This window comes from Vanellus vanellus (assembly GCF_965231255.1).
Source record: "Vanellus vanellus genome assembly, chromosome: 7".
NCBI classification, from domain to species: Eukaryota; Metazoa; Chordata; class Aves; order Charadriiformes; family Charadriidae; genus Vanellus; species Vanellus vanellus.
Genome location: NC_138912.1, coordinates 22505953 through 22520591, shown reverse-complemented (window position 1 = coordinate 22520591; position 14639 = coordinate 22505953). Strand labels below are relative to the sequence as shown.

At 43.2% G+C, this 14639-nt stretch overlaps 1 protein-coding gene across 2 annotated transcripts in view; it reads right to left on the bottom strand.

Annotated features, from left to right (window-relative positions):
- Window positions 1-5351: 5351 nt before the first annotated feature.
- The window catches only part of PAX2 (paired box 2), a gene marked incomplete at both ends in the record, with an annotated part of 84780 nt that continues 75492 nt past the window's right edge, over window positions 5352-14639 (bottom strand). The window contains 3 exons of one of the 2 annotated variants that reach the window (XM_082486098.1): window positions 5352-5473; window positions 6829-6915; window positions 12809-12910. In XM_082486098.1, coding sequence (XP_082342224.1) covers window positions 5352-5473; window positions 6829-6915; window positions 12809-12910 — 311 coding nt within the window. Of the gene's footprint in view, window positions 5493-6828; window positions 6916-12808; window positions 12911-14639 lie in introns of both variants that reach the window. The other variant, XM_082486099.1, reaches the window with a different exon arrangement.

Genomic DNA, 14639 nt, shown 5'->3' with positions numbered 1-14639 from the left:
ATTGCACTGTAAGGTGTTGCAAGCATGTGCGGTGCCTTCCATCACACGGCGTGGTGGTTGTTAGCAATCATAGTGGTGTTTACACGGTGCCTGAAGGGTGCGAGGTGCAACAAACATCCTGGAGACCTCAAGGGGAATCCACTGGAGAGAGAAGCGCTGGGGGGGAGGTGGAGGGGGGGGGGAAGAGAAGGAGAGGGAAAGAGAAACAAGCCAGAAGCCACAAAAATGGCATACAAAAAAAAAATTGTTTTTATTTCTCATGTGCACAAAAAGAGAAAAGAAAAGAGTCAAACAGAACTGAAGCAATGAGGAAAAGCCAAGAGTGGCTGCAGCAGCCTAGAATGGATATGACCCTGCACCTGGCACTGGCCCCCTCCCCTCCCCGCTCTCATGTCTAGCTTAGCCCGGAGAGCATCGGCAGAGCAGCTTACGGTTGGATTTGTTGTCAGTTCTGTAATTGTCTATGTTTGGTCCCTCCTTCCTGCTTTGCAAATTTGCCACTGTCCTGGGCCCAGCCAAGGAGCACACTGCGGTGTTTGTGGGGTCCCTCAGAAGCCCTCATTCTGTAAGTGCCAAAGGGGGCAGCTATGATTCTTATTTCTTTTCCCAGAGGGGTGCTTTTCCTTAGGGACAAAAGGGTGGGGTTTTTCCAACAGTTCAGCAAACCAAAAATTCCTTTAGGAAAATGCTTATGTGCATATATATAATTATATACTCAAGAGGGGAAAGAGGTGCAGGTTTTTTTTTTGTTTTCCTTTTGTTCTTTGTTTAACATCCTCACATTCATGTTGTGATAAATTCTGAAGTCTTACTCTGAATTTGAATCATCGCTACCGATGGGTCAGGAAGCATGTTTCCACAGCAGGGCTCATTGCCACCAACCCTTCCCAACAGGTTTATGGATTTACAGGTCACAAGGGTGTCAGCTTTAATGCATCCACCCTATGCAAACCTCCCTCCTTCTTGCCCCACATCCCATTGGGCCAAAAGGACATGGGAGCTTCAGAGAACAGACCTTGAAATTGCTGCCCAGCTTTAAATGCGACGGTCCCTGTTGCTTCCAGCAAAGCATGGCATTTGAGAACTCACGAGATTCCTCCCCCGCAAAAAAATGGTGAGAGAAGGAGATCCAGTCACACAACATTTCTGCTTGGTCCGTTAGATAAAGCAAACGTAGCAGCAGAGCTACGAATGATAGGAAGAGAAAGAAGTGAAGGGAGAGCTAATGAAGAAAAATAAAGAAACGAGGAATGATCTGTGGGAAAAAAAGGAAAAGAGAGAAATGTAATGGAAACATTCATTATTATTCAGAATAATACTTAACACTTTGATAGAATTTTCTTTCCAGGATCTCAAAGCACTGAGCCGGTGCTAATTAATTCGTCTGCACAATCCCCCTGTGAACTAGGAACTATTGTTATTCCCATTTTACAGAAGATTGGAATTGAGGCATAGGGGGGAAATTGGACTTGACAAAGGTTCTCTAGAGCCACGAGGAGAACTGTGGGGTTTGAGTTCCCAGATACCTGCTCTCATATCAGTAATGCTGTTCCCTCTCTGGATAAAAAAGTGCATTGGGAATGAAGAATAATAAAAGAGAGAGAGAGAAATAGAATGGAAAGAGGGTGTGAGAAAGAAATGGGAGAAAGGGAAGAGACAGCAGAATGGAGGAGAGGGATGTGAGTCATAGACTTCACTGGATTTTGCATAGTGATTTCTTCCTCCAATTCTTTTTCATTTTTTTCCTGTAAAACTTTTTAAAGAAAAATGAAAAAAAAAAAAAAAAATCCACCTATAACAAAGCAACTGTTGGCCTGTTGGGGAAGGGGTCCTTCCAAGGTTTGGCTGTTCCCTCAGGTTCTGGATTTGTGCTGTGCTTTATTGAATACATCGTTTTGTTTTCAGTGAGCACAACAAGACTTGCACAGTACAGACAGCGTGTTCCTTATCTACAGGATGAGACGAGGCTGTTTTAATAACTACCATGATGAAGATGGAGATGAACTTATATACAAGAGGAATTGCCTTCACATTACACACATTATCTTCCTACAAAGCAGCAATTGTTTTTGCAAATAACATAATATTAAATAATTGGTAGAATTTTTGTGTTTCCTGCATAGTCCAGTCTAATGGAATCTATATGAATATTGATGGTTTTCTTCTGCATAATATCACCACATAAATCCCCATGTCAGCTACTAGACTTCAGCTATAATACTGCTTTACAATGCATCCACCGACTGTAAATCAAAACAACCAACACAAGAAACTCTTTGGCAAATGTAATTCAGTACATTCGCATGGGGGTCTACAGATGGTGGTGGAAGAGGATTAGACTGTCCAGTCCTTTGCATAATTCTGCTTTCCTTTTAATTTTCCTGGTCGAACTACATGCCATGCTTATGAACTTTCTGGACCAATCCAATGCCTGGTGGAAATCCTCTTTGATCAGTGGAGTTACACCAACAATGGATTTGGCCCTCCGAGGGTCAAATCAAGCCAGCCATGAGTGAGCCAACCAAATCCTGCTTTCATACCCTAGCTTGTGTCTCAAGTTTAGCGAAACACCATTATAAAATTAAGCATTTCTGAGCTGCTAGCTTCTCTTGAGGTGGCCCCTGGGCTGCAGGTTGCCAAGTGTGAGGCGTGACAGTCTCCTTTTCTCTAGCCTCCTCAGGAGATTCCCCTTGCTGGTCCTGGGATTTACTACTGCCTCTGCCCTGACCACCTACTGGGTGGTGCACAAGGAAAGCAAAGGCTGTACTGGGAGACCAAAAGGGAGACTTTACTAACAGGGTCCAGCATCTATCCAGTGTCCGTGGAGGAAAACAAGGAGTGGTGAAAGTAAATTTTTAGAAATTACTCAGAATTTTCTCTCATATAAAACAAGATGAGATAACGGGCCAAATTCTGGTCTCGGTGACAGTGTAGCGACTCTGCTATTTGCAGCAGGTTACTCAGAGGTAAGACATGCGGAATAACACTTTTAGTAGATCAGGAGTAACCTCTTTGATTTTATTCTGTACAGGAACAGATTTTAGCTCTATATCTTCTATGTAAACATCCCCCCCCCCAAATACCCTTATCATTTGGGCATCCCGTTAAAGAAGACACAGACCTATAATCAGCTAGAGCCATGCAAGGGCTAAAAGTGATAGGTGAAAGGGGCCTTTGGGATCAACACAGCTGTTTACTGATGATGGATTTCATACATACAAGTTAAACTTGGAGACAGAATACCGAGTCCACAACCACATCTCCTCTGAGGCTGGGAGCTCTGGATTTTATACATAATGTTGGCTGTACAGATTGCTCCGCTATTCACTTTTATGCCCTTCGGGGGTTTGATTCTCAATCCTGTCTTTGTCCATGGACAGTAGCCCACGAGTTTTATCTGAAACCTCTCTAAAACAACAAGGATCTATTTTGGCAGACTTGATGCCCTGGGGACAGGCTATAGCTGCCTTCGTGTTTACTTTGAGTATTTTTTAGGAAGTGTCAGTGCAAGGAACAGTTTATGAGTTTGCTGACGATACAGGAGTAATAAGCATTTCTATCGACAGTTAGCCTTTTGCAGAACAGTGTTTGCCAGTCACTTGGGAACCAAAAAGAGCAGAGAATCCCTAGAGAATCATAAGGTGAGCATTTGGGATAAGGGGTAAATATTAGGGTGCACAATATAGGATTGAAGATGAAAAGATGGGGCTGTATGTTGGGACTGGCTGGTAGGATGCAGGCGTATGGATTTGAATGGAGGCCTATAAATTAGTAGGTGTATGAGCAGATGGACTGGGGATCGAAGGGGGCCCATATAGCAAAGCTATAGTGGTTAGGAAATTAGGTGTTGGGCACAGATAATGAGGCTGTTGTCACCGGCTGTGGGGATCTGGAGGATGGGTGTTGGGTATATCTGAAATTGTGAAAGTTGGGATGTGGGTGAACTGGAGTTGTCACGGGTACAGGGGTTAAGGTAAAAGGAGCGGCGGCTAAGGGCTAGGGAACCAAGCAATAATCCCAGCCAATCCTGAATTTGTCCATCTCAGTCTCAGCTGTCCAGAGGGCAATCAGATGGGCCCACATAAAGCCCCACACTTTCCTTTCCACCACACAGCGCAGTTAGAGCGCAGCTGGGCTTGTTTTCTTTGTTTGCCAACCAGTGACATGGAAAACGTTTGTTGACTCAGAGTGCTTTTTTGTCGACTGATGTGTTTGGTAACTTTGTCAGATGTGACTTGTCCACACTGCTCCCCAGAGACAGGATTTGGGAAAGGGGGAGGAGGAGGAGGCAACAGGGGTGGAGCTGGCATCCAATCCTCTCCAATACCACCATCCCATTGTAGTGCAAAACAGAAAGGAAACAAAACCCTAGAGTGAAAGAGGAGCATCAAACGTCAGAGGAACTCGTCTGCCATTCAGGTGGTGGGGAGGGATGGGACTTGGAGTTTTATTTTTGTAGGGTTTTTTAATTATTATTTTGGTTTTTTTGTTGTTTTTGTTTGCTTGGGTTTTTTAGAAAATTGGGGATTTGTTCTTTTTTTTTTTTCCTTTTTACAGACCTTCATGACAAAGCATAAAAACACAGTTATATTTATATATCTATTTATATATTTCTTCATTTCGTCGGTTGGTTTGTAAATGTTGCTCCATCCTCCTGTCTGAGCTGATTGTGTGTCACAGAAATTGTGGGTGTATGTGTGAGGTTCCTCCCAACTCTGGCCGGCAAAGTCACGACGCCTGGCGTGCAGCCAACTATGGGGGAAGCCACGCTGGAGAGTGGGGATGAGGTGCACAGAGAACCCCTCGTGGGGTGCAGATAGTTACTTGGTCCTTTTCTTCATTGCCAGATGGGCCAGGTCTCTGTACTGCCATCTCTGCTCTAGCCAGACTGTTCCCTCTGTCCTGGGAAACAGGGTGAGCATCACAGGTGTTACATGTGTTGAAGAGTCCGTCACAGAAGAACATATCTTTGGGGAACAGTGTTTCATGAGCGGCGTTCTCCCCTGTTTCCCCCAGCCCTTACCGCTCCCAGAAGAAGGGGGTCCTGTAAGGTAAAGGTTGCCAGCTGCATTGCTTCCGAGTACCCCTGAAGTCCTGGAAGCCCCTGGAAGGAGACTTCGTGTGGCTGAGCTTTGCCCAGGCGCGGTGGTGGGCTCCCGCAGGAGAGGCCAGTTGGCTGCAGGCTCTTCCCAGCGTGGGGGGAGCGGTGGGGGCGGAGGGCAGGGGGAGGGTGGGGGGGTCTCAGTCTCGAGTGGTGAGCGCTTGGTCCTTCATGGTGAAGAGGAAGGAACTGGACTGTGGGGAGGAACGGAGAAGGTCTCTTCACCCTTCCCAGGGATGGAGGGAGGTGATCAGACAGGTACAATGTGGAGGCCTAAGCTGTCGCCCTGCAGTTTCATGTGGTTTCCATGGTAACTAGTGGCGGTCATAGGCAGCGGCAGCAGTGGGAGGTGCGGAGCCCCGGGATGTGGCACTATAATAATAAGGGGAACCTGAAAGTTAACACAGGAGAAGAATGGACTGGTTGAAAGGACAAACAGTAAAAAAAATAAAATAAAATAAAAAAATAAAACAATCGAACGAAGGAAAGCAACAAAGGAGAACTGGAAAAAAAAAAAAAGGAAAGGAAGAAAGAAAGGGAAAGGAACCAAAAGAACAAACTTGGAGACTCGGCTCTCGATGGGATTAGGGAAAGGCAATTAGCAGAAGCCAGCCAAGAGCCACATTTCAGTGGATAGACACTACTGTGGCCTCGGGCTCTGCAGCCACTCTACAGGAAGGAGATCCTTTTGCTCCTTCTGATTATCAGTAAGTTGTTGAGAGGGAACCCCGTGAACATTGCAGCACAAACACGCCACACCTGATCTGCGGCCACAAGGAGAGTGTCAGGGCCAGATGTTCTGAGCATAGCTGACAAAGTATAGTGGGTCACTTTTAAAACCAGGAGGGGAGAAATCAAACAAAATTACAATGTTTTATTGCTTGGAATTTTGGTCACATTTGGCGTGAAAGCTCTCTAGATAGTTATTGAATGTGTGTTAAATAGTGATTGATTACTAAGATCACATTTACTGAGGTTTAACAACACTGGAATAAAATGTGTATCTATTATCCAGTTGTTAAACCTCAGTAAATATGTAGGTAATAATCATAGCTGATTTATTTTACGTATAATAAATCTATTCCTATTCCCTTGCAAAGAAATGTTGTGTTAGAAGATATGGTCTTATAGGAGTTTTTTTTCCTGAAAAAATCCTGTTTATTTCTGGGCATATTGGAGTCACTGGAGATAGATATATCCCTGCAAGAAAACTCTGCTGGCTATTACAAACCTAATGATGCAGCCTCTCTTCTGCTCTGGACACTGTTCCAACGGGTCCAATAGGAAGAACTTCTATTGGATTTCCAGATCACCAGGAACTAACGGTGGGTTTAACTTGGGAGAGGAGTGAAACCTTATCTGGATTTTTAATCAGGCCTTGAACGGATGCTGATTGCAGCCTAAGAGAACCTGAATTTAACTTCTGATCTCATCTGGAATAAACTGTGGATGCAGGCCATGGAGAAGACAGAGCTGAACTGGGAATTCTGAACTGTCTCACACACGAGGAATCGGCTTCAGAACAGGTACAAAACATACCTGAGGTATATACCCATCTAGACACTGGACTGGAGAGTGAGGAAAAAGGCCTCTCACCTGGCCAAATACTTGAAAGGCCTCTTCAGAAACAAACAAACAAACAAAAAGAAAAACAAAGAAAAGAAAACAAAAGAGACAAACAGAAGGAGCGCGAGGCTGGGGGTGTGCTGTGGGAAAGAGGTACTCACTTAGTAATGCAGGGTTGCTGAACCGCCAGGCCTCGTTGTAGGTTGTGTACTGAGGGTGGCTGTAGGGGTTCCCTGAGAACTCGCTCCCTGGAAGAAAGCAAGGAAGGTGTGGAATACAGTTAAGAATGAAGATTTATATCTGCTGTTCCATCAAGCCAGCGTTCACGTTGAATCCGTATGCCAGCAGGAAAACCAGTGTATCTAGCTTCCTTGCCCAGCTGGGACTGTGCCCTTCAGGACACTGTAGTGTTTGTTCAGTGCAATGTTGCTTACCCATACAATTAAAAATCATAAGATTGACCTCTTCAGAATCAAGAAATTAGTTTAAAATAATGAAATTCAGTAATACAAATAAATAATTAAACTGGTTTATTTTTCATTGCCTTCTGACTTCTGATTCTCATGTTGCAGTAGGATTGCATACGCAAGCTTTTTCTGCAATTCACTATCAGCTTGCTTGTAAATAAAATCTAAGGTTCTCCAGTAGTGTCAAGACAGCAGGCATGGGAGTTTGATGGGAAAAACTCACAATAAACTCATAACTAGCAATGCTGTTGATGGCAATATGTGTTGCTGTTTTGTTTGTGGGGTACTGAGGGTGATGATGTATTTGTGGAGAAGAGTATCGTTTGTTATTGAAAATGTGCTGACGGTAGTGTGGGCTTAAACATAAAACAAAATGAAAAACATTAATCGCTCTTTCTTAGTCCATATGATGGTGTTAGTCAGAAAAGTGATTCATATATGATGAACCCCACCTTTGTGCTTAGTGAGTTACTGAGAAAACTTACTGAATTCCAGTGCTTTAGGTGCTGTTCTGAGTCTGAAAGACAAACTGGGCTACAGCTCCCTTTTTCACATTCAGTAAAATGGGCCCAAACCAAAATACTTGTGAGCTTTGTGATCTAATAAGCCTCTGACCCAAGACAGAGTCTTCTTAAATATTCAGTTTTATTGTGCATAAGGAGCTGACTCTCATTTTCCAGAAGGCTGTGCAGGGCTAAGGGAATTCTGTTTGGTAACTGAGGAGGTATGGTGCTGCATTCAAAATAAATAAATCTCCCAAAACTTAAAAATATACGATTCCATTAAGTAAAAACATGACATTATCTGATCATAACCTCAATTTAATGCAGCACCAACAGGCTGGGGACAATTAGGGCCATCTGAAAGGCATTATGCGCTTAGAAGACAGTGAAAGAACAGCGTGACTATTAGCTTCTGGTCCGCCCTGAGGTGGAGGTGGAGTTGTTACAGCAGAAGTGTTTGAAAAGCACCTGGGGTTCCTGCTAGATACCATGGAATAGGGAAAGAAGGCGATGCAAGACGCGCTGGATGCCTGTGATACAATTATCAAAGAAATGTCAATTAATTATACTGTAATCTCTGCAAATCTCCCCTCACTGGAGAGTTAAAGCCAAAACCACAGATTCTCAGATGTTGGAAATGAAGTCTGGTGAAATCAGGGGATTTGGACTGGTTTAAACTTGAGGAGAATCTGTCCAGCCAGGTTTTTCAAGGACACTCAGGGTAATAACAAAAGTAGTCAGTATGAAAACGTGCGTGTATCAAACCCAATCACCATTCAAAGGTATTTTAGTCACAGTAGTTTTTAGTTTCAGCAATAGACCTTGCTAAATACTGTTTTAATGATAATAACTCAGCATGTTTCCATATCTAGAAACATCCTGCACTGAAAATCCTGACAGCTAGCTGGGAAGGAATATGTGAAACCTGCTAAGGTGACCAAGATGTTGTGGGATAGGATACAAAGGCAAAAAGCAACGAATAGTCCAGATTTATCTCTACTGAAGTGACTTATCTGTGGGATATACTGGAATGAGTTTGCCTCCCAAAGAACGAAAAAAAATATCTAGATGAGAATTTCTGCTTTGAAATGCCTTATGTAAACTTCACTTCTCTGCATGGAGAGAAGAAGTTCTGATATTTCAGGCTTCTCTCTCACCCTCCTCTGAGTTGTCACTCTAAACTGTTTACAGTGTTCCCAAAGCACGGGTTAAGTAGAGGAGAAAGAGCCCCAGCTACGGAGAGCTGGGGAGGAGGGAGGGCAGCCACTGGAAACAGTGTTTATTGACGAGGAGTGAAAGCATGCATGCAGCAGGATAATGAGCTTTTGAGCTCAACTGTGACCAAGAGGAACTGAGCTATCGCCTTCCCCGATCACTAATGAAACAAGTGTAATTTCCTCATCAACATTGGATTCTGTTTAACGACTCCCTGCCGTTGCCATCACCAGCCCTCTGCAGGCTCTAGGCTCCTCTGTGTAAAATGCAGTTCCCTTCAGCGGATGCTCACTTCGCCAAAAGAGTTTGCAGAAACTTGATGGCCGTTCTGGGAAAGAGGAAGAATTGGGAGGGGGATCAAAGGTGCTCTGTTACCTGTGCAGGAAAACACCTCTCAGACGCACAGGTTAAGTGTAGCACAAGACCTGATTCATCCTTCTTTGAGTGACTAACCCCTGCTTTTTCAAGTGTGTGCTCAGATACTACTGGCTTTCATCCACAGCTACAGCCTGGGACCTGAAGTTACAGGCAAGGGCAAATGCAGGATATATGTCTTACCACATCATCCCCATAAACCTCAGAGATACTTGCATGCATGACTGACCACGTTGCATGGACGCACTGCTACTGGAGACAAGCCCTTCTCTAGACTATACAAGTAGAAGTCTAGTGAAAGGTTGTCACGGATAGAACAGAGCAGTTTTGGTTAGCACTGGTCAAACACTCTTCTCAGAAACATTTTTCCACAGGAAAATGCTGTCTCATCGAAATGGAACTGTTTTGCACGAGCTTGTCGGCTTCAATGGAGCTTTGGAAAGAAAAGTTCTGAAATGATTGCAAATTGAAACAAAGTATTATGTTTCAACTTTCTTGTTTTGTTTCATTTTGCCTTTCTCATCTCATTTAATTTCCTTTCAACTCTTTTATTATTTTAATATGTCTTGACATCTAGAACACGTTGATGTTATTGAAATGTTTCATCCTGATGTTTGCAAATTGAACTATTTCAAGGTTCTGACTCCTCATCCCAATGCAAGATGAAAACAAATGTCAAAAAATCAGAGTTTTGCATGGGTTGGAAATTCTGCTTTCTGACCAGTTCTATTTTTGGCTCTGCACCTTTATTTGGAGAAGACAGAGACTCTTTCTCATATTCACTCGTATCTGGACAATAAGGTTTGTTTGCGTGTCATTATGTTTCTGAAAGATACTCCCTGAGTGGTCATCTTGCTGGCTTCTTGTTTCCACTGTAGTTAAAGCACTGAACCCTGATCTTTCTTGGCCTGGGGGCACGTAACAAACCATTGGCAACATCATATTTGTTTTCTCTGTTCAACCTGGACTCTTATCAGAGGTTGCAAGCAAGCACAGAGGATCGATCTCATGAGGCCTATATTCTGAGCAATTTGTGCTCTGGGAACCTTTACTAACAGTATTTCTTGGTATCTGTATTTAAATCTTGGCACGTTTAGTCTTCTAATACAGAAACCATGAGGCATGAAGTGAGCCTAGCAGGTGGCAGGTTCAGAACAAATAAGGGAGGTAGTTTTCACACAATATGTAGTTAAGCTACAGAACTTCTTGCCATAGGTTGCTACAGATGCTAAAGGCTTATATGGGTTCAAGAGATGCTGTTTAAGTTTGTGGAGGGGAAACCTATTGAAGGTGTTTAATATTAAAGATACTAAGTCTGGCTTAGGCTGGGAGATCTTTTGAGAAAGTACTGATACATGCTTGCTCTACCCTTATACCCTTCCCCGGGCATTCACTTTTGGCCCCTGACAGAGAGTAGTGGCTGCAGGATCTGCAGTGTGACCCATTAAAGCCTGGTCTTATGTTCCTTCCCAGGAAGCCTCTTTGTCTCCAGCTTGTTGGCTTCAGCCACATTAGAAGACAGGAATAGAAGGGCTGCCAGGCTGGGTCTGACCAGTGGGGTATGAATGAAACAGCCAGAACTTGATGTGCTGTGGAAAAAGATGCAGTAAGTACGGCAGGATGCCCAAGCAGGCCACTGGAGAAACTTCCTCTAATTGAATGTTGACATCAGATTTAATCTAAAGCTATCCATTTGGCTTGAATAACCTTTTTTTTCTTTGAAGCATAACTCAACTTTTTTCTTTATCCTCCTGTTCCTTTTCTTTTTGGAGGTATTTGGTGTGGGTTTGGGGACATTGCTGTCTTATGGATAAGTAGCGTCTACATCAAGGAGCTGAAATACCTTATTCTTGGACAAGTGACCCCTGTGATTAGTGGTCTTAAAATTTTTGTCCCAGTTTAGATGTATCATCCTTGTGATGAGGATGTTAAACTTACATAAGTCACCAAACAGTTGAGAAAGTTGCGAAGTTAGACATTGAGAAGAGCCTGTTTTTTAGAAGTACCTAATCAAAGAGCCAGCTATTTTGGCATTATTAATCACTTCTGTATGCCATGACCTTCTATAAGTTTTGACCTGTAGCTGACTTAAATGTTGGCAATTGAGTCTATCTATTGCTACTGTGTGTGGGTTTTTAATTGATGTATATTGTCTTAGTGCTGCTCTGATTCTGGTGCCAAACCACCTCCCTGAAAAATTTAGTGTAGAAGGATATGCCCTAAAATTTGCCAGCTCGGCACCACCCCAAAAGTTCAGCAAGCTGGTCAGCTATACCAAGGGACTGAAGTGGGGGTGAGGAGGGACCAATCCACTATCTCTTCCTGATCTGGAGGTCAATCACATAATCTTCACAGCACAGCCTGAGATTTTGTTGTGCCTTAGGATCATAAGCAGCAGGTAGCTTGTTAGCTCTGGAATGTGACTATAGGTATTAGCGAGTACTTCATGGTATATGAGTAGTGATTTGTCATTTAAAAATGTTAAGACTGTCCTGCAAACATTTCCTGTCAGGGATGTTTTCACTGTTGTCACTGCAGTGTATGTTCATTTAGCTAGCTGTTCTGAGATTTGGATGAGGGTTAAGTTAGGCTTTTCACTCATAAGCCTTGGCAAATCATGTTGTAGTGATTTTAGAGCTTTCTGTCTTCAGATCTCTGCTGCTTCAGTTCTGGAGTCATCCCTCCAGTAGCAGAGGTTGTAGAATGGACTGTGTACCTGCTTGTTAGCCATCAAGACTCACAACCCAGGGTGGTAACATAAACATAAATCATCAGCAGATGAAGTTCTGAGTTCTGATCTACCATGGCTCAGAAATGAAAATCCTGCCTCTTCATTTATCTGCTGGGGATAACTGTCACCAGAGGAGTGCAGAATAGAGCCTGGGGAAATAAACCCTTCAGTTGCCCTACGGTAAATGGTCCTCTCTTCTCCCTAAAGACTGGGAGAATCCATTTGCCAAGAGAAGGTATTGGGTAGCAAAGAAACAGTTTGCCTTTGGATGTAGGATTAGGTAGATAGTTGCTTGGATTGGAGGCACTAGCATATAAACAGGAGGTGGGTAAGTAGTTGGTTGTTGAAAGTGAATAGTTAGTTTCTCCCTGAAATGCTGTTAATCATTGCTGAGTTCTTAGCTAGTTTAGGCTGTGGATAGTACGTCTCCAAAAACTGCAGGTATTAAATTACCATTGATGATTTTCAGTTTGATGTCCTGGCTTTAGATAGAAGGTAAGTTGTTACCTTAAGTTAGTGGATAGCTGAATATCCCGAGCCACGAGCAGTACATAATAATCTGCACGGGTCATTGGAAAATAATTACATTAGTTAATGAATACTAAGGTTAATTAATTACCTATTAATTGCCACAGGTTATAGATAGCTAGTTGCCCATAGCAGCAGTGAATCAGTTACTAGGGGGAAAGAGATACATTACAGAAACGATTGTTAGCTACATTGGTTATAGGCACCTGATGATTTCTTTATGAAAAGAATAGACCTTAATACCAGCAAAGCCAACTGTGAGAGCTCTTACAATGCTAGCATGCATGTGTGCACCGTTACTGAAGTCTGGAGGCTGACTTACCAGGAACCATTCCTGCAAGAGTTGAGGTTGGGTAGCTGCCTTGTCCAGTTGGGGGAACATGGGGTGGGTATCCAGGCAAGGTGGTGCTTGCCATATCACGGCCTGGAAAGAAAAAGAATCAGGACAAGTGATCAACAGGGAGAAGACCTTTCAATATTGATTTGATATCACCTTTTGTCCCACTGTCACATGACTAGCAGCTTGATAGGCAAGTGCTGTGCAGGCTTCTCTTACATATGTGCTGTGCATCCGCTGAAAATTCTGGGGGAAGATTGTGACAGTTTTGATCTCATACTCTAAGGATGGATGTTAAAACTTAGCTTTGTGAGGCTCAAACGAATTTGTTTTGTTTCACTGCAGATTTTGGATCTATTTTAACCAAATCAAAATGGCCCTGAGCTGCACAGAGAATGGCAGCATATTCATTGCCAGAGTAGCTGAGGTCCTGTCTGTATGCAGTGGATGCAGTTCCAAAACTGGTGATGTTGCTTTAGGGCATGATCAATGTGCAAGGCATTAGAAAGCAATCCAAGAGTTTTCTGTGCCTGTCTCTCTTCCCACCTCTGCCATTCACCTGCTGATGATTTTAAGCAAGTCACTTCACCTCTCTGTGCTTCTTTTTCTGCTGCAAACTCTTTGGTGCAAAGGCACACTTTTGGTACGTTTGCATAGTGCTTAGCATGAGATCAATACTAGTTAGACTCCTTCCAGGTGCTGGTGTAATATACATAATAATGGGATCATGTGAATTAGTTTGAGTCCCACTTCATTTTTATCACAGGTGCAAGTTTTTGTTAGTAATACTTAAAGCTGTGATATCTTTACTCCACCAAAGAAGTAGAGAGGGGTGTGGACTGGGTGGATGATTGTAGTTTATTTTTCACCTCTTAGGAAGTGCAGCTGGAGGCTTCTTGGTTGATGCCAGAGGCATTTCCTCATTTGGACTGGTTAGCCTGAAAATGGGCCAGCCAGAAGGGCATTTGCTGTTAGTGCTTATTGCATTTAAATGAACTAAAATCATCTCAGAAGCTGCTGGGAGTTTCAAGCCAAAACCAAAAAAAAAAAAAAAAAAAGCTAAATAAATTAAGATAATCTTTCCCCCACAGCTGCTGGGAGATTTACAACTCAACCTCCAATGCTGCCTACTGAGATCTCAGCCTGTTCCAGGCATCCAAAGCCTTTCATATTCCTTAGGTGAGCTGTAGCTCACCAAGAAACTCGTGCCATTTGTTGTTCTTTTGTTAAATTTTGTCTCTCCTGTCTGTTCTAACTGGAGGGCTGGAGTCTGGTTCGCCTTTAGAAGTGACAGGTTAAGTACGGCCCATTAACACCACTGGAGACACCGGAACTGTGCTGGGATATGTCAATGAAAGAAGAATAAGAGTTGCTTTAGCTCTGCTAGTGGCAGAATGATAGCTGGTACAGCAGGCCCTGGAACAAGCGTGAACCTTGGCTGGGGAGTCAGGAATAAATAACAGTTACACAGCAAAGCAAAACCTAATCAACGTGGAGCATTAACCTGAAGGGAGGAAGTTTCTCTGGGATGAGGTAGGCTAAACCAGTGTCATTGCTTTCATAGGTCTTGACTAAAGATTACTGAGGTGATTTGCTCGAGAAAAAAGAAATGCAAGTTCATTCTTTCTCCCTGAAGAGGGTCGTGATCAGTGGCTGATGTTCCTAGCTCACCTCCTCTTACTTAATGGCACAGAACTACCAGACAATGGCTGAGCCGTTTTCCAGCCACTCCCCGGTATTGATAAAAAAATGTATGTAATGCTTCAGGGATTTATATTCTATACTCTTCTACTCTTTTATCACCATCATTCCTTTA